Genomic DNA, 27,834 nt, shown 5'->3' on the forward strand with positions numbered 1-27,834 from the left:
AAAAGAGTAGCATACACGCAGGACATTCAAATAGCAGAGGTGCAGGAGAAGCATCATAAACTACTGAAAAATTTGAGACCCCCGGCTTCTTCTAAAATCGCTATCCCACTGGACGAAGCCATTATGGAGTCAGCCACTAACATATGGCAGACTCCGGCCTCTATTCCGCCTATGAACAAAAGGGCAGATAAGAAGTACTTCGTCCCAGCCAAGGGCATGGAATTCCTGTTTAGCCACCCACAACCCAATTCTTTGGTGGTCGAATCATCCCAACAGAGGTCAAAGACGCCTCAGTACAAATCAGGGGGGTCGGATAAAGATGCTAAGAAATTAGAGCTGTTTGGCAGAAAGGTCTACTCGTCCTCTACCTTATTACTGAGAATGGCAAACTACGTGTCACATCTATCAAGCCATAACTTTGACAATTACTCTAGACTTACCTCTCTCATGGATTCCCTCCCGGAGGACAAGAAGCCAGTGTTAAAGGCAATCGTCCAGGAGGGCTACGCGGCCTCACGAACGGGAGTTCAGATTGCCCTGGACGTGGCGGACACAGCGGCACGCTCAACAGCCGCAGCAGTGGTAATGCGTAGGGAATCCTGGCTCCAGACGTCTGGTATCCCCAGAGATCTACAGGCAAAGATCGTGGATCTTCCCTTCGACAAGCAAAAGCTGTTTGCAGAATCAACCGACTCGGTCCTCCACTCAAGCAAAGATTCGAGGGCCACACTTAAGACCTTGGGTATCTACACTCCCCCGTACAAGAAAAAGAAATTCTATCCTCAGCAAAGGCGCTATGCTTACCAACCACAGCACGCACAATATCAGCGAGGCTATGACCAAGGGCGCCATCAACAGCAGCAACAGTACAGGGCCCCCAGGCCACGTTCTCAACAAAGTCGCACAACCTCAGGGCAAGCCCAGAGGCAGCAAGTTTGACAGGTATGTCAAGGACTGCACTATGAACACCATCGCTCAATGCCACTCTCACCTCATGTTCCATCATCACCTCAAACCATTGTACTTCCAATAGCAAAAGATCACAACAGACAAATGGGTGCTGGAAATTATAGCCACGGGTTACACGATCCCCTTCCAGTCACTACCACCGATGAAACCTCCCACCCAGCCTCTTCTCAGGGACCCTTCTCACGAGGCGAGGCTGAAGCAGGAGGTAGATCACCTCATGTTCATAGGGGCAGTGGAAAGAGTACCGGAACAATTCCAAGGAAAAGGCTTTTACTCATGCTACTTCCTAACAGAGAAGAAAACAGGAGGCTGGAGGCCGATTTTGGATCTATGGGGCCTCAACCGATACTTGCGCAAGCAGCGCTTCCCGATGATCACAGTTGCTTCCATACTTACGGCACTGGACGATGGAGACTGGTTTGCAGCCCTCAACTTACAAGACGCTTACTTTCATATAACAATCCACCCGGCACACAGATGCTTACGGCACTGGACGATGGAGACTGGTTTGCAGCCCTCAACTTACAAGATGCTTACTTTCATATAACAATCCACCCGGCACACAGATGCTTCCTCCGCTTCACGGTCAGCGGGGAACATTTCCAATACAGGGTTCTTCCGTTCGGCCTATCCTCGGCACCCAGAGTCTTTACCAAAACCCTGGCAGTGGTATCAGCTTACCTGCACAGGCAGGGTGTGTTTATTTTTCCATATCTGGACGACTGCCTACTGAAAGGGGCCTCAAAGGCAGAGGTCCTACGCATGATACGTGTCACCACGAACAAGTTTACTTCGCAGGGCTTAGGTATTAACCTTGCAAAGTCAAAGACCAAACCCACGCAAGATATAGAGTTCATAGGGGCACGCATAAACTCTATCGCATCGAGAGTATACCTGCTCGACGCCCGATTCTGCACCATCAACTCCTTGGTGCAAGTCATGATGTACAGCCCCGCGGTGCCGATCCTAACATGCCTGCAACTGTTGGGGCACATGGTGGCCGCCATGTTTGTGGTACAGAATGCCAGGTTACACATGCGAAGCCTGCAGCATTGGCTGGCGAGCGTTTACAGATCGGCAGCCCATAGCATCTGCAGGGTAGTATCGCCCATGACGGAGGTACGGAAGTCGCTAGCGTGGTGGGCAGATCCTGAGAACCTGCTAGTGGGAGTACCCTTCCACCAACCACAAATTTCCATTTTTCTTACAACTGACGCCTCCCACATAGGATGGGGAGCACACATTGGCAGCAAGGTGATGCAAGGACTATGGTCCCCCGCGGAACAGACATGGCACATAAACATACTGGAGCTCAGAGCAGTGTTCAATGCGTGCAGACATTTTCGGAAATACCTGCACGGCAAAGTAGTTGGGATCAATACCGACAATACCTCCACCATGTTTTACATCAATTGACAAGGAGGGGCATGGTCCCGTGCGCTATGTGCAGAAGCATTCCAATTGTGGAACTGGTGCATTTCCAGCAACATAACGTTGAAAGCCTCGTACTTGCCGGGTGCCCACAACGTGTAGGCAGATCAACTGAGCAGGCGCTTTGTACTCACGCACGAGTTGCAGATCCGCTCCGACCTGCTACGACGAGTATTTCGCACCTGGGGGTTTCCCCAAGTCGATTTGTTTGCCACCCAGTACAACAAGAAGGGTCCCCAGTACTGCTCCAGAGCAGGAATAGGGCAGGGGTTCCTGGGGGATACCTTCATGATCTCATGGAAGGGCCCTCTACTCTACGCGTTTCCACCCACAACACTTATCCACAAGGTTCTGCAGAAAGCCAGAAGGGAGAAAGCTCGCATGATCCTCATAGTTCCAACCTGGGACCAAAAACAATGGTTTCCCCTGCTTCTGCGCATGTCGGATCATCCACCACTTCCCCTACTGGTAGCGCCGGACCTACTCACACAGGCTCAGGGGTCCGTAGTGCACCCGCACCCTCAGGGACTCCCCCTACAAGCATGGTTAATCCATGGCTCAGTGCCTTAGAGAGCACGTGTACGGAGGGAGTAAGACAAGTCTTAGAGTGTAGCCGAAGGACCTCCACCAGGAGGACTTATGAACAGAAATGGACATGATTTACTGCCTGGTGCTCTTTCAAGCAGTTAGCTCCTCTTGACGTTCCTATGACTGTAATTCTGGAATACCTGCTGGACCTCAAATGAGACGGGCTCTCTCTATCCTCGCTAAAGGTCCACCTCTCAGCTATATCAGCTTTTCGGCACAAAGAGGAAGGGCCCACCATATTTGCCCATCCTATCGTCCCAAGGTTCTTGAAGGGGCTGGTAAACCTGTACCCTCCTCGAAAGCCGCTACCACCGTCGTGGAGTTTGGACTTGGTACTCCACACACTATCGGGACCACCCTTTGAACCGTTAGCCACGGTACCCCTCCGACTAGTTACCATGAAAACGACCTTCCTTCTTGCGATTACGTCAGCCCACAGGGCGAGCTCGCTCGCAGCAGTGATGGCAACGCCGCCCTGCACAGTATTCTCAAAGGAGGCGGTGATCTTACGGTTACACCCAGCCTTCGTTCCGAAAGTTTCCTCGGAGTTCCACATTAACGGACCAATAGCATTACCCTCGTTTTACCCAAAGCCTCACAGCTCCAGCAAGGAGGCGCGGCTGCATCTCCTAGATATGAGGAGGGCATTGGCCTTTTACATAGACAGAACAAAGCCCTTCTGGAAAACGGACAGGCTTCTGGTGTCTCTCGCTCCAAGGTCGAAAGGGGAAGGCCTCTCTTCCCAGAGAATTTCAAATCACATTGTGTCCTGTATAAAACTGTGCCACGAGCTTCGAAAGACCCCTTTGCTGGCCCCCCTTAGGGCTCACTCCACCAGAGCGGTGGCGGCATCAACGGCCTTCTTCAAATGAATCGCGTTGAAAGACAGTTGCAGAGCGGCGACTTGGTCATCCTATGACACCTTCACGAAGCATTATGCCCTGCATTGGGCGTTCGATGAGGATACCCGTCTGTCGACAGCAGTCCTCTCAAGGGCAAGCTGCACATGAATCGAGTACCCATCTCCTTACTTGGGGTTACTGCTGGGAAGTCACCTACTGTGGAGCACCCACGGGGACCAGTTGAAGAAGAAAGAGAAGTTACTCACTTGTAGTAACGATGGTTCTTCAAGATGTGTCCCTGTGGGTGCTCCACTACCCACCTATCCTCCCCGCTTCGGATCTCTGTCTAGTGTTTTTCAGGAGCATCCGAGGCGGTTGGTCAAGGAACTGGCGGGGACCAGATCGCGCACATGACCGAGGGCGCGCGAGGGAGCAGCGCGCATCAGCGCATGTGCGATCCAGTTGAAACTGCTAGAAGAATTCCGATCTGCGGCGCTGGGCGAGCCCGACACCTACTGTGGAGCACCCACAGGGACACATCTTGAAGAACCATCGTTACTACAAGTGAGTAACTTCTCTTTACTTACGTATTTCATGTGAGTTGTTCTTTGAGATGTGTTGCTCATGCCCATTCACAGAATCACAGGGCTGGAAGGGACCTCAGGAGGTCATCTAGTCCAGCCCCCTGCTTCTATCAGGATCAACCCCCACTAAGTCATCCCAGCCAGGATCCTGTCCAGCCGGGACTTAAAAACCTCGAGGGGCGGAGAATCCACCACCTCTCTAGGCAACGCATTCCACTGCTTCACCACCTTCCTGGTGAAGTAGTTTTTCTTAATATCTAACCTACTCCTCTCCCTCTTGAACTTCAGACCATTGCTCCTTCTTCTGCCATCTGACACCACTGAGAACAGTTTCTCACCCTCCTCTTTAGAGCTCTGCTTCATTTTTGCCCATGCCATGACTCCACCTTCCTATGTCCCTACTTTGCAGTTATGATGAAAAGGAACTGAAGGAGGTAAGGGGCAGCTCTGCCCTTCATACCAGCATGCAGTGATGCGCGCCTTCAGGGGGAGTCCTACCTTCCTGGAGGGTACACTGAGAGAAAAGGTTTCCAACAACCATGTTGTGGGTGTGCATACATCAAGAGTGGATTGGATATATGCAACACATCTTGAGCAATTACAGAATAAGTAATTTTTTCCCAGGTGCAATTTCTGTTGGTAATCAAGTGTGGGAAAGAGTTTGTGGAATGCAAACCCATAAGCATCTGAAGTATTGGTCTAGTCAGGTTTTTATTTTGCTGCTATTGCTTTAGTTTCTAAGCACTAAAGTCCAAGGTCTCCTAACTGCCTGGAATCTTACTTGTCATTAATTCTACATTAATTCAGCCAATTCAAGCTGTTATAGGGAAGAACAAATTTCACTACAATGTAAATATTCAGAAGATATTCAGCCTTTATTTGGAAATGTGTATAGCTGGAAGCAGAAAGATCATGTAACTGCATTTTGTTGATGAGACATCATCAGACTTTCTTGGCAACCTAAAAATTAAGAAAGAAAAATGAAAGTTTAGAAACTGTGGGTCTACATTAGAGAGTTTTGTTGACAGAAGGGGCCATCTACACGCTTAAAGCTTTCTGTCGACAGGATTCTTGACAGAACTGTGCATGTGCCTCAACAGTATTGTCCCTAAAAAATTTGAGACATAACAATCTCTGGACATAGTAACGGTGACAGTGCCGTGTAGACACTTCTGTTGACAGGGAGGGCTTCCGGTTACTGGGTGGCCCTCTTTGCAGAGCTGCCATTCCACTTCCTGGCACCAGAGGGCAGTGCAGCCTGGCAGTTCTCTGTCAACAGAGCAAGATTTCCCTGTTGACAGTAACTTCTGTTGACAGATGCTTCTAGTGTAGACATAGCCTGTTTGTGTCCTAAATTTGTATCTTCTCCCAGAAGGAAAGATTGCCAGATACATAGCCCATTGATTGGAACCTTTAGAAGTAGATTGGAGGACGCTGTGGAGAATATAGTGTGTTTGGGGAGGAAGCCTGTCCTGGCTTGGATTTCCTGATACTCCTTCATGTTTGTGAATGTACAGGATTCTTGATGGGATTCAGCTGAAATTATTCTCTGATTTTTAAAAAGCAGTTTGGCTGTTCATATATCGTTATTGTTTTTCAATTTTCAGGAGAATGTGCATCCAGCTGGGTTTTTCCTGAAAATTAAAATCCTTCTGAAAAGTGGAGCATCTGATGAAGGCATCAGGACAGGTATTACAGCTTTGTATGTGGCTCAGAATAATGTGATTACATTCCAGGCCCACAAAGTAAGACTGGATAATGTGTGAGAGAGTTGAAGTCAGTCTTTCATCTTTTGTGGAAGATGGGACTTATTTGCTAAATGTCACAGCCTGGTTTTGGGATGTACATGATATGGAAATCTGATGAAAATTTTATTATAGCAATCATTGGGAATATAGTTGCTGTTGAGGGCCTGGTGTAACTTGGAGTAAAAGGAAAAAAAATATTTTTCACACTGAGTGAGTTACATACATTTTCTGGGAGAGAGGGATTGTTACTTCCAAAGTAGTTAAAAAACAGTTCTGTAAAAATCTTAGTAGTTTTAGACTTTGGGTTGTATTCCCTCCAAGTGAAATTAATTCATGTGCAGAAGGTCAGCACAGTTACTCCACTGCTTGAAGAATAAGATACTACTGCTCATGAGTAATGATGCAGTCTGGTTGAGTATAAGTAGAGAGGTCAATACACTGATTGGTCATGCATTGCTAATACAAAGCTTTTTGAACAGTGTTGCTATGGGTGCTCTTCCGTAGCTCTTCTGTGCCCCATGGTGCTGATTGGTGAACTTCAGTAACAGTGTCTTTTGGGCCCATACATGTGCTCATGTTGTGCCATGGGGCTATTCAGTACATGTGGGGTAAGGGTCCTCAGTCCTTCCTCTACTGTTCCAGCTTGAGAGCAGCCATGAGCTGTACATTAGAAAATAGATTAACTGTGCCATTAAAAAACGTAAGAGAAAAGAAAAGGGGCCTTGTTCTTTGATCATCCTTAGGTGGGCGCACCACCCTGGACAAAAGGGCGCTTGGCTCTCTGCACTTCAGAAAACGTCACGTGCAGTAAGGTAATCCTAGTCATGGATGAGCGCTCACTGTCCATTTCCTGTTTTGTCTGGGGCTTCATTCAACAAAAGTGTTCCCTCGGCCAATAAGTTTGACTGAGAGCCCACAAAGCATGTCTCCTATATGGTTCCCACTCCTAGTAAGCACATGCTTAAAGGAATTGCAGGATCCCCTACTACAGGGCTGGGCAATAATTTTTGATGGAGGGGCCACCCCAAGAATTTGGAAGGTGGTCAAGGGCTGCACTCTTCCATGCTGTTAATGGAGGACATGCAGGGCCTGGATTGTAGGTTGGGTTCAGAAGGGAGCTTGGGTTAAGGGATTGGGTTACAGTAGTGAGTGTGGTATCTGGGAGGGAGTTTGGGTAAAAGAGGTGGTTATGACCTGGGGTATGGGTCTGGGAGGCAGGAGAGAGTGCAAGGGTTTGGGTTATGACCTGGGGCAAAAGTGGGTTGTGACCCAGAAGAGGGGACTAGGGTGCAGGATTTTGGACTGTGACCTAGGGCAGGAGGGGGTTGTGACCTGGGGCAGGAGACTGGGATGCTGAGAGGGTGCAGGGGTTCAGGTTGCTATATAGATCAAGGGTGGTGGTAGGGAGAGTTGTGACCTGGGCCAGGGGATTAGAGTGTGGGAGGCGGGTATGGGTGCAGGAGGAGGGGCAGAAGGTTCGGGTTATGTGAAGTAGAGGGTATAGGTTAGTGGAGATGGAGAGGCTGAGGTGCCAGAGACAGGCTCTGGGTGGGTGACTTACCTGGGCAGCTCCTGTCCAGCAGCACTGCGTCAGGCTTTCTGCCTGCTGCCAAAACTGCTGTCTTTTCCCTGAAGATCTCTGTTCCTGATGCCAAAGAGCAGGGAAAGGCTCACTGGGCTGCTCCTGCCTCTACCCGCAAAATTTCTGAGCTCCTATTGGCTGTAAACTGACCAATGGGAGCTGAGATATCTTGCAAGTGGATGGAAGCACATGCAAAGCCTCCCCCTCCCTTCCAGCCTCTGGAGCACAGAGCTACAGGGAGCTGGAAGCTGTTTAAAACAACAGCTGGCTGCTCTGTGCCTGAAGTGGTCTGCAGGCTGGATCTGGCCCCTGGGTCATATCTTGTGCACCCCGTCCTACTACATAGCATAAAGCGCTCAACACAATGCACTTACCTTCAGAAGAGTTCCAGGTTTGGTGCATGTCCCAGCAGCTCCATCCATATTTGGCAGTTCTTCTGCATATTCTGGAATATGACCTGATTCTTCAAAAATTAGGATTGTCTCTGAGCTCCCTGAGTTCACCTTGCCACTATTACTGTATTTCACCATTACATAAAGGGAGAATTAAAAATTTCACACTCAACTATAAAAAAGTTCTTGAAAGGTGTTATAAACTATTTTTGCTTGCTCATCAGACTAGTCAGTACTGGATAAGTCACTCCAAGAATTCAAAAAGTGGTCAAGGGTTGCACTCTTCCATGATACTAAAGGAGGAAGTTCAAGGTCTGGGATGGAGGCTGTGTACAGAAGGGAGCTTGGGATAAGGGATTTGGGTGCAGGAGGGTGTGTGGGGTCTGTGAGGGAGTTTCTCTGTTGGTGTCACAGCAGAAAGGATCTTCAGGAAGGATTTGAATTCAGAGAATTTGGTCGCTGAGGAAGAACTTTTTGTATAGATGGTGTAAGCACTTCCAGAATTAAATTTTTGTCTCCAAGGACCTGGTTTGAATTCTGTCAGATTGAAACTCACCTTTGTATGGCTGTTGAGGAATTTTAGTCCAGTTTTTAGGGACAGGTGTCTAAAACCCACTATAGTGCTAATTTGCTCTTTTGTTGCAATCTTAACTTAAGAGTTTATAGAGACTGATCTCCCCACAATCATTGAAGTGGTTGCTTCGTGCCAGGAGGTGGGAGGGCACAGTGTGTTAGGACAGCATGAGAAGAAAGCTTGCACTGTTCTCCTTTCTGCTTGTTTTTATGAGAGGCAGAGAACTTGACATACTGTCAGTTTGACACCTTTCTCAAACCCCAAATTCACTTTAAAAACATGAAAAGAAAATGAAAACATGAAGAACTGTTGCCTAGTTTTAGAGTGAGTGTGAAGGAATGTAGTTTATGGGACTGGTTCAGACAGCTTGGAGTGCAGTCAAGGAGGTGCTGCCCGGGTCTGTTTAAACAGGAAGAGGAAGTTCAGAGGGAAGAGGGGAGTAGAAGTTAGGTAGGCAATAGTGGGCAGTGTTTTATTCTGAGACTAAAGGATACTGGTTAAGCTGGACTCTGAGACTTTATTTTGTGGACTTTACTTTTTGGGAGCTCAGATCTAGGGTCCTTAGAGGAGGACGTTATGTTCTGTTTGTTATAATTCCTCTTCTGAAACCTTATGAAAAAGGGGTTGTGCTATTTTATTCATGTGTGTTGGCTTCTTCTTTCCCTGGGCTGTTCAAACAAGCCTAATGTTGCCCCAGTAGGGGGAAATTAAAATGGAGCACACCCACACCAGCATAGTAGACTGGAAGGGGGCACGCAGTGACACGCTACACCTTTACAGCAAGCAGATTAAGTTTTCTCAGTGACACAATAATCCCCACTAAAAAAACAAAAAGGCAGTCCAGCAGCACTTTAAAGACTAACAAAATAATTTATTAGGTGGTGAGCTTTCGTGGGGCGGACCATGACCATGCGGCTATGGTCTGAAGAAGTGCATCTGTCCCACGAAAGCTCACCACCTAATACATTATTCTTCTTCAAGTGGTCCCCGTGGGTGCTCCACAGTAGGTGTTGGGCTCGCCTGGTGCCACAGATCGGAATTCTTCTAGCAGTTTCCACTGGATCGCGCATGCGCCGATGTGCGCCACTCCCTTGCGCGCCCTTGGTCATGTGCGCGATCCGGTCCCCGCCAGTTCCTTCTCAACCACCAACAGCTGCAGATGGAATCCACTCTGGCTCTTTAGCCTGAGACAGATAAGATAGTTGTTTTTCCTTGTTAGCTTGTTTTTCTTTTCCTATTAAGAAAAAAAAAGAAAAAAAGAAAAAGATGGAAAAAAAAAAAAAAAGGCAAGGCATACAATACAGTAGAGAGAAGAGGAATGGAGGGAAGGGGAGAGGACAAAGAAGGCTGTTTTAAGCCGTCCACTACCTTGAGGGCCGTGAATGTTATCTGGGTGGTAGAACGCGCTAATTAGCGGCTAAGTACCCGATTAACAGTAAAGACTCACCGCGATGGCTTCCTTGGGGTTTAAGAAGTGTGAGTCATGCCGTGAGGCTATGCTGGCCTCTGATGGGCATAGTGAGTGCATTTGTTGCCTGGGGGAGTCTCATGTAACCCAGAAGTGTTCACACTGCGCTAAGCTTACAGCCAGGGCCAGGAAGGACAGAGAGATGAGGCTCAAAATGATCTTGTTTGATAAGGCCCTCCAGCCTGAGCCGCCGGAGAAGCCTCACACAGAAGGGCCCTCTGGGTCACATAAAAGGAAGGCAGTGTCTTTGACCCCTTCTGTGCAGAAGAAGAAGAAACTCTCCCCGGCTCGATCCTTGCCGGCAGTCCCAGCGAGCAGGACGAGCGGAAGGCAGAGCCCTCAGCCGCCAGCTGGTGAAAGCGGTAGTGCACGTGGCCGAGGCCGGGCCTCTGACTATACAGCAGTTGGCACGGAAGGTGCCGTGAGCGCCAGCGTGGCAAACGCCGGAATTGGCGGTGCCGCTGCACACAGCACTGGCTCTCGGGGCACCGACGGCGCAGGGGCACCCAGCACGGGGCCTACCGGCGCTGGAGGAGGCTACCCGTGCGGCACCGCTGATGACGATACCGAACGTGGCGCCGACAACGGGGCCGAGATCCCTGGCACGGGAGGGGGCGGTGCCCACCCTCCAGGGGAGGGGGAAGGCTAGAGCCAAAATCTGGCGCCTCAGTCCATCTCCAGACAGGGCTGCCATGCCCTTGTCACCCAGCCCCCCTCCCGAGATACACACGCCGCATCGCCGGGCAGCAACTCCACTGGCTTATTTCGGGCCTCCCTCTCCGTTCCTCCAACCACTTTCGCTGTGGCTCAGGCCACCTTCACCATTTTTGGGCATGGATCCCCTTGAGTGCTATCACAAACCAGCTTCACCATTATCAATGTCGTCATGGAGATCCCGCTCTCCCAGACATCATGGGTATACTCCCCGATCATGGTCCAGGTCTCCATCACCGGGCCCTTGTCCATGTTGCTATGGCCGTCCTCATCATACTGAACACCAACATCGGAGGTCCAGATCAAGGGGCAGATCCTCTCCCACTCCTCATCAATACTCCCGTGTAAACTCTCGCTCTGGGAGAGGAACATAGCTGTCCCAGGGAGAATTGGGTCCAGAGTCCGGAGACTTTCCTTCACAGCCCACAAGGGAGCAAGCATACCAGCGAACTCGGGAGCCAGAGGACTTGGGGGGAGGCTTACCCCAGCGGTTCCTCCTCATCCTCCCCAGATGAGGCAATTGTCCCCGGGGATGTCTCCCCTGCGGATGACCTTAAACAATTCCAAGAGCTGTTCAAAAGAGTAGCATATACGCAGGACATTCAAATAGCAGAGGTACAGGGGAAGCACCATAAACTCCTGAAAAATTTGAGACCCCCGGCTTCTTCTAAAATCGCTATCCCACTGGACGAAGCCATTATGAAGTCAGCCACTAACATATGGCGGACTCCGGCCTCTATTCCGCCTATGAACAAAAGGGCAGATAAGAAGTACTTCATCCCAGCCAAGGGCATGGAGTTCCTGTTTAGCCACCCACAACCCAATTCTTTGGTGGTCGAATCGTCCCAGCGGAGGTTGAAGACGTCTCAGTACATATCAGGGGGCTCGGATAAAGATGCTAAGAAATTAGAGCTGTTTGGCAGGAAGGTCTGCTCCACCTCTACCCTATTATTGAGAATGGCAAACTACACGGCACATTTATCAAATCATAACTTTGACAATTACTCTAGACTCACCTCTCTCATGGATTCACTTCCAGAGGACAAGAAGCCAGTGTTAAAGGCGATTGTCCAAGAGGGCTATGAGGCATCGCGAACGGGAGTTCAGATTGCCCTGGACGTGGCGGACACAGCGGCACGCTCAACAGCCGCAGCAGTGGTAATGCTTAGGGAATCCTGGCTCCAGACGTCTGGTATCCCCAGAGATCTACAGGCAAAGATCGTGGATCTTCCCTTTGACAAGCAAAAGCTGTTTGCAGATTCAACCGACTTGGTCCTCCACTCAAGCAAAGATTCGAGGGCCACACTTAAGACCTTGGGTATCTACACTCCCCCGTACAAGAAAAAGAAATTCTATCCTCAGCAAAGACGCTACGCTTACCAACCACAGCGCGCACAATATCAGCGAGGCTATGACCAAGGGCGCCATCAACAGCAGCAACAGTACAGGGCCCCCAGGCCACGTTCTCAACAAAGTCGTATACCCTCAGGGCAAGTCCAGAGGCAGCAAGTTTGACAGGTATGTCAAGGACTGCACTATGAACACCATCGCTCAATGCCACTCTCACCTCATGTTCCATCATCTCCTCAAACCGTTCTACTCCCAGTGGCAAAAGATCACAACAGACAAATGGGTGCTGGAAATTATAGCCACGGGCTACACGATCCCCTTCCAGTCACTTCCACCGACGAAACCTCCCACCCGGCCTCCTCTCAGGGACACTTCCCACGAGGCGAGGCTGAAGCAGGAGGTAGATCACCTCATGTTCATAGGAGCGGTGGAAAGAGTGCCGGAACAATTCCAAGGGAAAGGCTTTTACTCACGCTACTTCCTAACAGAGAAGAAAACAGGAGGCTGGAGGCCGATTTTGGACCTACGGGGCCTCAACCGATACTTGCGCAAGCAGCGCTTCCGGATGAACACAGTTGCCTCCATACTTATGGCACTGGACGATGGAGACTGGTTTGCAGCCCTCGACTTACAAGGCATTTACTTTCATATAACAATCCACCCGGCACACAGACGCTTCCTCCGCTTCACAGTCGGCGGGGAACATTTCCAATACAGGGTTCTTCCGTTCGGCCTATCCTCGGCACCCAGAGTCTTTACCAAAACCCTGGCAGTGGTATCAGCTTACCTGCACAGGCAGGGTGTGTTTATTTTTCCATATCTGGACGACTGCCTACTGAAAGGGGCCTCAAAGGCAGAGGTCCTACGCATGATACGTGTCACCACGAACACGTTTACTTCGCTGGGCCTAGTTATCAACTTGCAAAGTCAAAGACCAAACCCACGCAAGATATAGAGTTCATAGGGGCGCGCATAAACTCTATCGCATCGAGAGTATACCTGCCCGACGCCCACTTCTGCACCATCAACTCCTTGGTGCAAGTCATGATGTACAGCCCCGTGGTGCCGGTCCTAATGTGCTTGCAACTGTTGGGGCACACGGCGGCAGCTACGTTTGTGGTACAGAATGCCAGGTTACGCATGCGAAACCTGCAGCATTGGCTGGCGAGTGTTTACAAACTGGTATCCCATACCGTCCACAGGGTAGTATTGCCCACGACAGAGGTACGGAGATCGCTAGCGTGGTGGGAAAATCCCAAGAACCTGCTAGTGGGGGTGCCCTTCCACCAACCACAAATTTCCATTTTTCTTACAACCGATGCCTCCCACATAGGATGGGGAGCGCACATTGGCAGCAAGGTGACGCAAGGCCTATGGTCCCCCGTGGAACAGACACTGCACATAAACATACTGGAGCTCAGAGCAGTGTTCAATGCGTGCAGACATTTTCGGAAATACCTACACGGCAAAGTAGTCGGGATCAATACCGACAATACCTCCACTATGTTCTACATCAATCGACAAGGAGGGGCATGATCCCGTGCGTTATGTGCGGAAGCAGTCCGACTATGGAATTGGTGCTTTGCCAACAACATAACGTTGAAAGCCTCTTATTTGCTGGGTGCCCAGAACGTGAAGGCAGATCAACTGAGCAGACACTTCGCACTCACGCACGAATGGCAGATCTGCTCCGACCTGCTCCGACGCATATTTCGTACCTGGGGGTTTTCCCAAGTCGATTTGTTTGCCACCCAGTACAACAAGAAGGGTCCCCAGTACTGCTCCAGAGCAGGAGTAGGGCGGGGGTGCCTGGGGGACGCATTCATGATCTCATGGAAGGGCCCTCTACTCTATGAGTTTCCCCCCACAACACTTATCCACAAGGTTCTGCAGAAAGCCAGAAGGGAGAGAGCTCGCATGATCCTCATAGTTCCAATTTAGGACTGACAACAATGGTTTCCCCTGCTTCTGCGCATGTCGGATCATCCACCACTTCCCCTACTGGTAGCGCCGGACCTACTCACACAGGCTCAGGGGTCCATAGTGCACCCACACCCTCAGGGACTCCCCCTACAAGCATGGTTAATCCATGGCTCAGCGCCTTAGAGAGCACGTGTACGGAGGGAGTAAGACAAGTCTTAGAGTGTAGCCGAAGGACCTCCACCAGGAGGATTTATGAACAGAAATGGACACACTTTACTGCCTGGTGCTCCGCCAAACAATTAGCTCCTCTTGACGTTCCTATAACTGTAATAGTAGAATACCTGCTGGACCTCAAACGAGACGGGCTTTCTCTATCCTTGCTAAAGGTCCACCTCTCAGCTATATCAGCTTTTCGGCACAAAGAGGAAGGGCCCACCGTATTCACCCACGCTATCGTCACAAGGTTCTTGAAGGGGCTGGTAAACCTGTACTCCCCTCGAAAACCGCTACCACCGTTGTGGAGTTTGGACTTGGTGCTCCACACGCTATTGGGACCACCCTTTGAACCATTAGCCACGGTACCCCTCCGACTACTTTCCATGAAAATGACCTTCCTTCTTGCGATTACGTCAGCCCGCAGGGTGAGCGAGCTCACAGCAGTGATGGCAACACCGCCCGGCACAGTATTCTCAAAGGAGGTGGTGATCTTACGGTTACATCCAGCCTTCGTTCCAAAAGTTTCCTCGGAGTTCCATCTTAACGAACCAAAAGTCTTACCCTCGTTTTACCCGAAGCCTCACAGCTCCAGCAAGGAGGCGCGGCTGCATCTCCTAGATGTGAGGAGGGCATTGGTCTTTTACATAGACAGAACCAAGTCCTTCCGGAAAACAGACAGGCTTCTGGTGTCTCTCGCTCCAAGGTCAAAAGGGGAAGGCCTCTCTTCCCAGAGAATTTCAAAGCACATTTTGTCCTTTGTAAAACTGTGCCACGAGCTTCGAAAGACCCCTTTGCTGGCCCCCCTTAGGGCTCACTCCACCAGAACGGTGGCGGCGTCAACGGCCTTCTTCAAGGGAATCGTGTTGAAAGACATTTGTAGAGCGGCGACGTGGTCATCCTACGACACCTTCGCCAAGCATTACGCCCTGCATCGGGTGTTTGTTGAAGATACCCGTCTGTCGACAGCAGTCCTCTCGAGGGCAAGTTGCACATGAATCGAGTACCCACCTCCTTACTTGGGGTTACTGCTGGGTAGTCACCTACTGTGGAGCACCCACAGGGGCCAGTCGAAGAAGAAAGAGATGTTACTCACTTGTAGTAACAATGGTTCTTTGAGATGTGTCCCTGTGGGTGCTCCACTACCCGCCCATCCTCCCCGCTTCGGATCTCTGTCTAGTGTTTTTCAGGAGCATCCGAGGCGGTTGGTCAAGGAACTGGCGGGGACCGGATCACGCACATGACCGAGGGCGTGCAAGGGAGCGGCGCTCATCGGCGCATGCGTGATCCAGTGGAAACTGCTAGAAGAATTCCGATCTGCGGCGCTGGGCGAGCCCGACACCTACTGTGGAGCACCCACAGGGACACATCTCGAAGAACCATCGTTACTACAGGTGAGTAACTTCTCTTTTTTGTTAGTCTTTAAATGCTACTGGACTGCCTTTTTGTTTTGACAGAATATAGACTAACACGGCTCTCTCTCTGTTAATAATCCCCACTGTTCCCTTCTCTCTAGCTGTTGTTGAACTTCTGCATCAGGAGGTGTCACTGGATTTCTGTTTGAACACTGCTAAGCTTCTTCTGGAATATGAGAGGTACAGAATCTCAACACCCTCTACTGGAGGGAGAACATACATTGTTTGGGCTTCCCAGTATATTTACCAAGCGACACCCAGCACCAGGAGAGCTAAGTTACAGAAATGGTATGTCAGGGGTATCATACAGTGTGAGGAGTGATGCAAGAGAGAGTTGTCATACCTTATCCTACATTGGCATAAATTGTCCCTGTGTAGCCTTAATTTGTGTTTTTGTTCAGCAGACCTGAGCTGGGCATTTGCTTCCTACACTCTCTTCAAGCAGAGTTCAGGATGAATGTTGAATCAGGGCTGCTGTATTTATAGCTGTAGTCTTTATCTGGAGAAATCCCATAGTTAAAGGCCTGTTTCAAGTTTTCATTACAAATTCCTGTTGTGAGGTCAGCCGGGTTCAGATATTTTGGCAGCACAGCTGTACATTGGAGCATGAGACATGGGTTCAGTTCAACTTGTTCTAATTGCTGCTTTGACATGCGAGTTCAGGCATTAATGTGCTGTGCTAGCAACTCTGAGAAAGGAGATCAAGGGGAAATTTTTGTCAACCAGTCAGGAAGCTAAAATGGGCCAACAAAAACTATTTTGAGGGTATGTCATCCAGGATTCTCCCATGGACACCATGACCACAGCTACATTTCTCTTGAAGGAGTTGCAGAGAATTCCTTTCTGGGATTTAAACATGTTACTCCATAGTGCCCCTGTGACCTGACAGCAGAGGATTGAGTGTAGTTCCAAACTCTTACCCCCTGTGTGATAATAAATGTCCATGACTTTTTAAATCATGGCGTAGGCCCTTGAAATATTATTCTTGGTTTCTGAAATTCTGGAAACAAACGCCTTAAAAAGTTTAGAATATAAACAATATGAATATGTGAAGTGAAGTCCCATTTTCCCACTCCTGTTATCTGTTTCTCTCTGGTTACGGTTACACTACAGTGATCTGCCGACAGAAGTCACTGTTGGAAGAGATTTCCTGACAAGACTTCTGTCGACAAAATGCGGTCACACACAAAAGCCAATCAGAAGAGTGCTCCAGTCTGTCAACAGACCGGCCAGACTGCCTGGCTGCTATCTCCACAAAACAGGCACTCAGAAGCACAGCAGAGAGGGCTGCCCATTGTTCTGGATGCCCTGTCTGTTGAGAGAAGGCCCCCTCCAGAGCATCCACACGGCTTTTTTTGTCAACAGAATCTGTTGACAGCAACATTATGCCTCATGGCTTAGAGGGAGAATGGTGCCAGAGAAAGTGCTGAGTTTTGTTGACTGTCAACAACATGCATTTTGTGTGTGGATGTTGCACTAGTTTTGTTGACAACACCTGGGTTTTGTTGGCAAAACTTGCTGGTGTAACCGTAGCCCCTTTGTTTTTATGCAGGATCCACATCTGGGAATCACATGCGATTGAGGATGGTATTTTAGCCTTAATGCTGTATTTATTTCACTTTGTCTATTTTAATCAGACTTTGATGCTATGTCTGTACCAGAGAGCTTTGGCCACAGAAAGCTGTTTTGTCCACAGAAGGGGACCTGAAAAGTCTGCAGATGGGGGTCACATGGCTGGCAAGCCCTTCCGGGTTGGCTAGCCCCGTGCACCCTTAAAGGGCCCCTCCCCAAAAGCTACTCCCTGCAACCCAGAGCCTGTGCAGCCCCAGGAGGGATGACACAGGCAGGAGCAGCGAGAGCACAATGCCCGAGGCAGTCCCTTGCTCCGAGCCCTGAGGCATAGATCTGGCCCAGGCCTCGGATGTGCCCTGGATCCTGGAGGAGTTGCAGTGGCGGCTGCTTATCCTGGCAGCTGCCGTCACCCACCTTTTCTGGAGGCGTGCGTGCCCCGCCATGAACCCAGCACATTGGTGGTGCTTCCCCTGGCCCTGCGCACCCCAGCCTTTGGGCAGGTATGGTGGTACCTGACCAGGGCTGACTGTCTTCGGGGGGGCTGGCATGGGAGGAGGTGCCTGGGTGCCGATGGCAGCCATTATCCAGACTGCCAGGTCGAAGATTGCCTGGGGGAGGGACAATTGGGCAGAGGGGGTGGGGGCAGCAGAGACAGTAGGGGCAGGGGGGTGGAGGGCCTGTTGGTTGCCTGGCAGTGCAGCCAGGTGGTCCATAAGCTCAGCCAGCAATGTTGCCTACATTCCTGCTCCCATATGTCCCTCTCCCACTCATAGGCCTATCAGGTCTCCCTTCCGCTTGCCCACCTGCCCCACCTCCCCCGCCCAGGTGTGTGCCCATGTGGTACTCACCTGATCACCTGAACAGGTCTTGGTATGCCCTGGAAGTTGCCCTGCTGGAGGGGCCAGAGTTCAGGAGGATGACCAGTGGCCCCTCAGTCAAGGTGTCCAAGTCCCCCTGTGCGATGGTCAGCTGCTGGGACTCCGGGTCTGGCTCCTGCTTGCTGTGGGATGGGATGGTGGGGGTCCACCTTGCTGGTGTCCAGCATTCCCTTGCAGGGGGAGCCATTGTCACAGCCCAGGAGATGGTGGAGCTCCTCATTGAGGGAGCACAAGGCTGTGGCTGCCCCCTACCATGGCCTCGCGTTCCGAGTTCTCATATAATGCTGGTGGAGCTCTTTCACCTTTGCCTGAACGTGTTCCAAAGTCTGGGCAGGGTGGCTGCACTCCACCAGGGCTTCAGCGACGTGGGTTTAGCCTGGGGTCTTGTGCTGCCTGGTTGCAGTGTCCAGCAGCACAGACTCATTGCCCCAGAGTGCCAGAAAATCTTTGAGTGCTGCCCTGGATCACGAAGGTGCTTGTTTTTTCTTGGCCTGGGGTGGGTGATGTGACCCTCAAGGGGTCCCTGGAGGTTCCAGGGGATGCGGGGTCTCTGCACACCTGAGCCATCACTCTGGCTGCTGCTTTTCGGTGCTGAGATGTGGCTGCAGATGATATGGAGGTTGGGCTGCTTCCACACTATCTAATTCTTGGAATGGGGCTTCCTAGGCCCCCTGTACCTTTAAGGGCAGCTGGAGAACCAGAGCATAGATCCCTGATTGCAGTGGAGAGAGAACCTCCTGGCCTGAGCTGGGTGGTGCCATGGAGGACTCTGTCTGTTGACAGAAGTGTCTACACTGCATTTCTGTCGACAGAACTCTGTTGACAGAGCGTTGTTGCTCAAAGCTGAGAGGGTTAATGCTGTTGAGGCACATACTGGGTTTTGCTGAGACTCTGTTGACAAAGCACTTTATAGCCGTGTCTACACATGCACGCTACTTCGAAGTAGCAGCACTAACTTCGAAATAGCGCCCATCACGGCTACACGTGTTGGCGCTATTTCGACATTAACATCGACGTTAGGCGGCGAGACGTCGAAGCCGCTAACCCCATGAGGGGATGGGAATAGCACCCTACTTCGAAGTTGAACGTCGAAGTAGGGCACGTGTAGATGATCTGCGTCCCGCAACATCGAAATAGCAGGGTCTGCCATGGTGGCCATCAGCTGAGGGGTTGAGAGATGCTCTCTCTCCAGCCCCGGCGGGGCTCTATGGTCACCGTGTGCAGCAGCCCTTAGCCCAGGGCTTCTGGCTGCTGCTGCTGCAGCTGGGGATCCATGCTGCATGCACAGGGTCTGCAACCAGTTGTCGGCTCTGTGGATCTTGTGTTGTTTAGTGCAACTGTGTCTGGGAGGGGCCCTTTAAGGGAGCGGCTTGCTGTTGAGTCCGCCCTGTGACCCTGTCTGCAGCTGTGCCTGGCACCCTTATTTCGATGTGTGCTACTCTGGCGTGTAGACGTTCCCTCGCAGGGCCTATTTCAATGTGGTGCTGCCCAACGTCGAAGTTGAACGTCGACGTTGCCAGCCCTGGTGGATGTGTAGACATTATTCATCGAAATAGACTATTTCGATGTCGCTACATCGAAATAAGCTATTTTGATGTAGTGTGCACGTGTAGATGTAGCCTATGTGTGTAGATGCTTCCTGAATTTTGGTGACAGAAAGCCACTTCTGTCGACAAAACTCTGTAGTGTAGACACAGCCTGAGTGTTTCTTAACTGTAGGTGCTTATTACCTGACAGATTACAGGGCTATCCTGGAGCCAAATGAGCAATTACTGGTTAGGGCAGTCTTGTCAGTCTTTCCTGTAGACCACAAGGGATACACAGAGCCTTTGAGAGTAAGGAAATGGGAGTATAGGCACAGCTAATAGAAGAGGTAGAGTTTTTTTCTGCTATGAACTGGTCCTCAGAATGAAAAAGCTGGAGAGTCACTGGGTTAAACCATCTAGATTGTATTTTGTGAAAAGCAACCAAAGTGACAAAAAGATTTTATGGAATGTATATACTGGGTCACAGAATGGGAAGTCAACAGCTCCTTGTGTACAACACCCTAAAAAGTTCATCTCTGTAAATAGGGAATTGGTTGGATTTGATTTTCTGAAGTCCATCTCAGAGCGGTTTGAATCCTCACCTGACCTTGGAAAAATCATCCTGCTCCACATCGAGTTTCTGTTACAGAGGATGAAGGAGCCGCTTGCCAAGCAAAAAATAGAAGACATCATTGCAGGTCAGTGTCAAGGTTCTGCTGTTTGCTGATGACAAGACTTAATTGACTTAAGCAATTGATTTATCTCTTTTGTTTCCATAAACTTTACTTTCCTTCTCCTTTCTTTGTAGCTTACTCTTAGGCTGAGTCTACACTAGCACAAAACTTCGAAATGGCAGATGGCCATTTCGAAGATTACTAATGAGGCTCTGAAATGCGTATTCAGTGCTTCATTAGCATGCTGCCGGCCTCGGCTCTTCGAAATTGCCACTTTTCGCTGCTACGCAGCTCATCCAAACGGGTCCTTCTCGAAAGCACCCTGCCAACTTCGCAATCCCCTTATTCCTATCTGCTGAGAGCCAGAATAAAGAAGTTCCTATCCGCTGAGAGAGTGCCTGAATAGAGAGGTTCAACCTGGATTGTATAAGGCCGTGTCTACACTGACAAAAACTTCGAAATGGCCATGCAAAGATGTACATTCAGCGCCTCATTAGTATGCCACCAGCCGTGGCTCTTCTAGACAGGGGTTTTTTTTCGAAAGGACCCCGCCAATTTTGCAATCCCCTTATGATAGGAATAAGGGGATTGCGAAGTTGGCGGGGTCCTTTTGAAAAGGACCTGTCTGGAAGAGCTGTGGCTGGCAGCATGCTAATGAGGCGCTGAATATACATTTCAGTGCCTCAGTAGTAATCTTCAAAATGGCCATTTGCATGGCCATTTCAAAGTTTTTGTCAGTGTAGACATGGCCTTATACTCATATACAATCCAGGTTGAACCTCTCTATTCTGGCACTCTCTCATCCAGCAACATCTGTAATCTGGCATGGTTTTAGTTTTCCGGACATCCACTTATCATAGGTGTGGCCAAGTTTCCCATTGTCCCATCAAGTTTGTTCACAGCCACCAGTCCTGGCTCAGTGTTCTGTGCTGCTATTTCACTGTAATTTGCCCCTAAATGTCTTCTAAGAGCCCGGTAAGCAGTGGAAGTGTTGGTAATGGTTGTTACATTTGGTTCCAGTTAGTTGGAAGACAATATTGACCTTCCATGGTCTGGCAAATTCTCTCATTCAGCACTGATCAGATCTTGAAGGTGTTGGACTAGAGAGGTTCAACCTGTACTGTATATGATAAATTGCAGGGCTGCTACTAGCAGGTCATGTTCCTGTACTAGATTTGGACTAACCAGGTGCAGGGCTGTCCTTAGGATTCATGGGAACCATCCTTAGGATTTATTTGACCCTACATAGTAGTGTTAAACTGGTACCCTATGTCCAATGGCAATGGGGAGGGGCAATTTTTTAGTGGTGTGATTTTATAATCTTCAACAACACATTAATGTAAAATTTTTAAAACAAATTTTAAACTAAGGTCCTGGACTAACACAGTAAATTCAGAAATGGATGTGGGATGGCAAATGCATATTTAATAGCTTTCTTACTACTTAAATGACTCTTTCACTGGTTCTGCTAATAGGTCTGGCAGTCCTTCACTTTTAAGTTAACTAGATCCTCCCTGGAGGAAAAGAGCCACAGAACAAGGATAGGAGGTGGCAGGTAGATGGACATTAACATCCAGGGGTCCCCCAAATCCTTGGGTGCCTTGCACAACTGTGTATTCTGTGTATGGGTAAAGATGGCTCTGACCTGATGTGTTCACTATAATTTCCTTTAATATTATGCCAAGTATGGCTGACATTAGCTTAAATAAAGTATGTTACATACGGTGCCGCCTGTGACTGAACAGCGTAATACAAATTAGCATTCCATTACAAAACCTTCTATATTTCTACCATTTACTAAATTTACAGTGTCATGGTATCTTTGACATTAAGTATAAATCAATCTGTTAAGTGTCTCTGAATTGTATCAGAGGGTAGCCATGACAGTCTATCTTTGAGAACAACAAGAAGTCCTGTGGCACCTTATGGACTAACAGATATTTTGGAGCATAAGATATTGTGGGCAAAGACCGGCTTTGTCAGATGCATAAGTAGTGGGAGGGGCCACAGGAGTATTTAAGGAGGGGGGTCACAGTAAAATGGAGGGCCAGAGCTGACAAGGTCTGTTCAGTCAGGGTGGAAATGGCCCATTATCAGTAGTATACATCAAGAGAGGAGAAAAAAACAAGTCAGATCAGTCAGGGGGATGTGGCCCATTGTCAGATTCTGATGTGGAGGAGTGAACTTCCATAGCAGAGAAACTGCTTTTGTAAGGGGCTAACCACTCCCAGTCTTTGTTTAATCCTTGGTTGACTGGACAGACTCCATGTAAAAGAATAAATGGACATAAATCAGACATCAGGAATGGTAACATACATAAACCTGTAGGGGAACACTTCAACCTCCCTGGACACCCAGTAAGAGATTTAAAAGTAGCAGGCTACAACAAAAAAAATCAAAAATAAAATGGAGAGAGAAGTCTTTGAGCTGCAATTCATTTGCAAATTTAACTCCATCAACCAGGGATTAAACAGAGACTGGGAGTGGCTGGTCCCTTACAAATGCAATTTCTCTGCTCTGGAAGTTCATACCTCCGCATGAGAATCTGACAATGGGCCACATCCTCCCTGACTGATCTGACTTGTTTTTTCTCCTCTCTGGGGGTGTGTCTACACTTGCATTCCTCTTTCGAAAGAGGTATACAAATAGGGAAATTGAAAATGCAAATGAGGTGCATATTTGACACCTCATTTGCTTATTGTTATTTCAAAAGAGCTTCTTTTGAAAGTAAACCGGACCTTCGAAAGAATCCTTCTTCCCTTTATTTAATGGGAAGAAGGATTCTTTTGAAGATGGGGTTTACTTTCGAAAGAGCAGCATCTACACTGGTTTTCTTTTGAAATAAGAATATGCAAATAAGGCATCAAATATGCAAATATACACCTCATTTGCATTTTCATTTCCCCTCATTTGCAAACCTCTTTTGAAAGAGGAATGCAAGTGTGGATGCACCCTTGATTTATACTATTGATAATGGGCCATTTCCACCCTGACTGTATAGACCTTGTCAGCTCTGGCCCTCCCTTTTACTAGGACCCCACTCTCTAAATACACCTCTGAACCCCCTCCCCCACTTATTCATCTGACGAAGTGGGTCTTTGCCCACAAAAGCTTACGCTTTGAATTGTACTGGTTTCTAATTGTGACCTGAAAGCATACCAGCATAGTCATGTGACTGTCCATTAGGGAAGTGACTGTCTAGCAAGGAGTACTGCAGAAAGGAATCGAGGGGTCATAGTGGAGCACAAGCTAAATATGAGTCAATGGTGTGATGCTGGTGCAAGAAAACAAACATGATTCTGGGATGCATTAAGAGGAGTGTGATGAGCAAGACACAAGATGTCATTCTTCCACTCTACTCATCACTGATTAGGCCCCAATTAGAGTATTGTATCCAGTTTTGGACACTACATTTCAAGAAAGAAATGGAGAAAATGGAGAGGGTCCAGAGAAGAGCAACAAGAATGATTAAAGTTCTAGACAACATGAGCTATGAGGGAAGACTGAAAGAGCTAGGCTTGTTTAGTTTAGAACAGAAGACTGAGAGGGGACATGGTAGCAGTTTACAAGTACCTGAAGAGTATTACAAAGAGGAGGGAGAAAAATTGTTCTCCTTGGCCTCTGAGGATAGGACAAGAAGTACTGGTTTTAAACTGTAGCAAGGGAGGTTTAGGTTGGACATTAAGAAAAACTTCCCTAGGCAATTTATTCCAATGTATAGCCATCCTGGCAGTTAGGGAAGTTGTGGAGTCTCCATCATTAGAGACATTCAAGAGCAGGTTAGATAGATATCGATCAGGGATGGTTGATACACTGTGAGGGCAGGGAACTGGACTCAATGGCCTCTCAAGGCCCCTTCAAGTTCTAGAGTTCTGTGATCGTATATGTTTACTCAGAGTACTTCTCATTGCAGGCAAAAGCCTGTCATTTTCAGGTAATTCAAAGATGGCTCTCACTCTGAGGTTGGTTGAGTGCTTGCCTGTAAATATATATATTCCACTGTTTATATGCGTGTCCATTGCATTCAAGATGGATTGTTTGGCTAGCAGCATCTGTTGGAGTGACTCATTATTATTATTTATTATTGTGCTACGTGCTGTACAAACAAAATAAAAATCATATCCCAAAGAATTGGCAATCTAAGAATAAGACAAGAGAAGACAGATGGAGACAGACTGCATGAAAACCAGGAAACAATAAAACAGTACTGATTGGCTTGATGGGCTATAGTTTCAGCACACCAGTGTCATGGGTGATGGGTAGTGTAGGAAAGGAAAGAAGCCATTACCTTCCCAAAACTGCCAACATTCCGGTTGTCTGGGAAGGCTAGGCCAGTGGTGCAGCTGCCTGCCTGACATGGGCTCTAGCAGGCTGCGAAGGCTGGCAGCATAGTATGATTGCCCAGCGAGCCAGGAAGTATCAGGCCATGGTGTGGCTGCCCAGTACTCTGGCTGACAGGAACTACAGGGCTGTGCCGCCTGCTAGGAGGGGGAAGGCTAGAGGTCCTGGGAGTGTCCCAGAGCTGGGGGCAGTAGCGTGGGGGTGGGAGTCAGCTGCTGTGATCGGGGTAGCTTTGCTCCTTGGAGGGGGTTACAGAAAGGGTGGAGTTCTTCTTTGAGTGTCCCTGTGGGTGCTCCACAATAGGTGTCGGGCTCGCCCGGCGCCGCAGGTCGGAAATCTTCCAGCAGTTTCTCCTGGATCGCGTATGCGCCGGCGCGCGCCGTCCCCCTGCGCACCCCCGGCCGCGTGCACGATCCGGTCCCCGCCAGTTCCTTCTCAACCGCCATCGGCTGCAGACGGAATCTACTCAGGCTAAGGCCAGAGTCAGATTAAATAGTGGTTTTTTTCTACGTGTCATTTGTTGTTTTTGGTTATTAAAAAAAAAAAAAGAGAGAGAAAGCAAAGACAAAGAGAATATCAGCAAAAAAAGAAAAAAGAAAAAGAGAGGAGCGGAGAAGAGAAGAGCGGACGTGAAGGCCATTTAGGCCGCCCGCTGCCCTGCAGGCCGGTGATCACTATTTGGGGTGGAAAGGCACGGATTAAGTGCTAAGTACCCTATTAACAGTAAAGGACTCACCGCAATGGCCTCTTCAGGTTTTAAAAAGCGTGAGTCATGCCATGAAGCTATGCCGGCCTCCGTGGGGCATAGCGAATGCATCCGATGCCTGGGGGAATCACAGGCTACCCAGAAGTGTTCTCACTGTGCTAAGCTCACAGCCAGGGCCAGGAAGGACAGAGCGATGAGGCGTAAAATGCTCTTGTTGATAAGGCTCTCCAGCCAGACTTGCTGGAGAAGCCTCACCCAGAAGGGCCCTCTGGGTTGCATAAGAGGAAGGCAGTTTTCTCTGACCCCCTCGGTGCAGAAACGGAGGAAACTCTCCCTGGCTCGATCCTTGCCGGCATTTGCAGCGAGCAGGACGAGCGGAGCACACAGCCCCCAGCCGCATACTCAGGCAAGCGGCAGCGCGGCAGCGCACGTGGCAGAGGCTGAGGCTCCGGTTATACAACAGCCGGCACGCGCGGCGCCTAGAGCGTCAGCGAGGCAAGTGCCGGACCTGGCGGCACCACCACAGGCAGCACCGGCCCCCGCGGCACCAACGGTGCAGGGGCGCCAGGCACGGAGCCTGCAGGCACCGGAGGAGGATACCTGTGCGGCACCGCAGCTGACAGTGCTGAGCGCGGCGCTGACAGTGGGGCCGAGATCCCCAGCACGGAAGGGGCGGTGCCGGCCCCGCAGGGGAGGGGCAAGGCAAAATCAAAAGCCTGGCACTGCAGTCCATCTCCGGACAGGGCTGCGCTGCTGTTAGCACCAAGCCCTCCTCCTGTGATACACACACCGCACCGAAGGCCTGTGTCTCCACCAGCCCATCTGGAACCACCTCCTCCGTTCCTCCAACCAATGTCACCATGGCTTGGGGCACCTTCACCATTTTTGGGATTGGATCACCTGGAGTACTATCACAAGGCAGTTTCATCTCTATCTGTGTCGTCGCGGAGGTCTCGCTCTCCCAGACATTGGGGGTACACACCCCGTGAGTGGCCTAGGTCTCCGTCCCCGGACCCTTGCCCATGCTGCCATGGTCACCCTTATCATGCTGGACACAGACACCACAGGCCTACACCCAGGGGCAGGTCCCCCCCGGCCGCTCAATACCCCCGTGGGCACTCCCGATCAGAGACGGAAACACAGTTGTCTCAAGGGGAGTTAATTTTTAGAACCCCGAGACTTTCCTTCACAATCCTCCAGCGAGCAAGTGTATCATCGACCGCAGGAGCCCAAGGGTTCGAGGGAGGTTTACCCTAGTGGTTCCTCCTCATCCTCCCCAGATGAGGCCATGGCCCCCAGGGATGTCTCTCCCCCGGATGACCTTAAACAGTTTCAGGAGCTGTTTAAAAGGGTGGCTTTCACGCAAGACATTCAAACAGCAGAGGTGCAGGAGAAACATCACAAACTCCTGGAAAATTTGAGACCCCTGGCTTCATCCAAAATTGCTATTCCGCTGGACGAAGCCATTCTGGAGTCAGCCATTACTATATGGTAGACTCCGGCCTCTGTTCCGCCTGCGAACAAGAGAGCAGATAAGAAGTACTTCGTCCTGGCAAAGGGCATGGAGTTCCTCTTCAGTCACCCACAACAAAATTCTTTGGTGGTCGAGTCGTCCCAGCAGAAGTCAAAGGCTTCTCAGTACAAATCAGGGGGATCGGACAAAGATGCTAAGAAGCTAGAGCTGTTTGGCAGGAAGGTATACTCCTCTTCTACCCTGCTATTGAGAATGGCAAATTATGGGCACACCTAGCAAACCATAATTTTGATAATTACTCCAGGCTTACTCCCCTCATGGATTCACTTCTGGAAGACAAAAAGCCGGTGTTAAAGGCGATTATTCAAGAGGGCTACGCAGCATTGCGGACGGGAGTCCAGATTGCCCTGCACATGGCGGACATGGCGGCATGCTCAACGGCTACAGCAGTGGTCATGCATAGAGAATCCTGGCCCCAGACGTTGGGTATCCCGAGGGACCTACAGGCGAAGATTGTGGACCTTCCCTTTGATACATAAAAGCTGTTTGCAGACTCAGCCGACTCGGTCCCTCACTCCAGTAAGTACTCGAGTGCTACACTTAGAACCTTGGGCATTTATACTCCCCCATACAGGAGGGAAAAATTTTATCCTCAGCAAAGATGCTACGCTTACAACTACAGAGTGCTCAATATCAATGGGGCTACGGCCAAGGGCGCTATCAACAGCAGCAACAGTACAGAACTCCTAGGCGATGTTCTCAACAAAGCCGTATGTCCTCGGGTCAGGCCCAAAGGCAACAAGTTTGACGGGTATGTTGGGGCTGCACTATCAATACCCTCGCTCAATGCCACTCTCATCTCATGTTCCA

At 49.6% G+C, this 27,834-nt stretch overlaps 1 protein-coding gene across 1 annotated transcript in view; it reads left to right on the top strand.

Annotated features, from left to right (window-relative positions):
- Nucleotides 1–15,920: 15,920 nt before the first annotated feature.
- LOC142020235 (testis-expressed protein 11-like) overlaps nt 15,921–27,834 on the top strand; it is a 104,966-nt gene continuing 93,052 nt past the window's right edge. The window contains exons 1-2 of the mRNA XM_075007918.1: nt 15,921–15,973; nt 20,316–20,467. Of these exons, the coding sequence (XP_074864019.1) occupies nt 20,422–20,467 (46 nt within the window). The 5' untranslated portion in view covers nt 15,921–15,973; nt 20,316–20,421. The remainder of the gene's footprint in view (nt 15,974–20,315; nt 20,468–27,834) is intronic.

This window comes from Carettochelys insculpta, chromosome 13, assembly GCF_033958435.1.
Source record: "Carettochelys insculpta isolate YL-2023 chromosome 13, ASM3395843v1, whole genome shotgun sequence".
Taxonomy (NCBI): Eukaryota; Metazoa; Chordata; order Testudines; family Carettochelyidae; genus Carettochelys; species Carettochelys insculpta.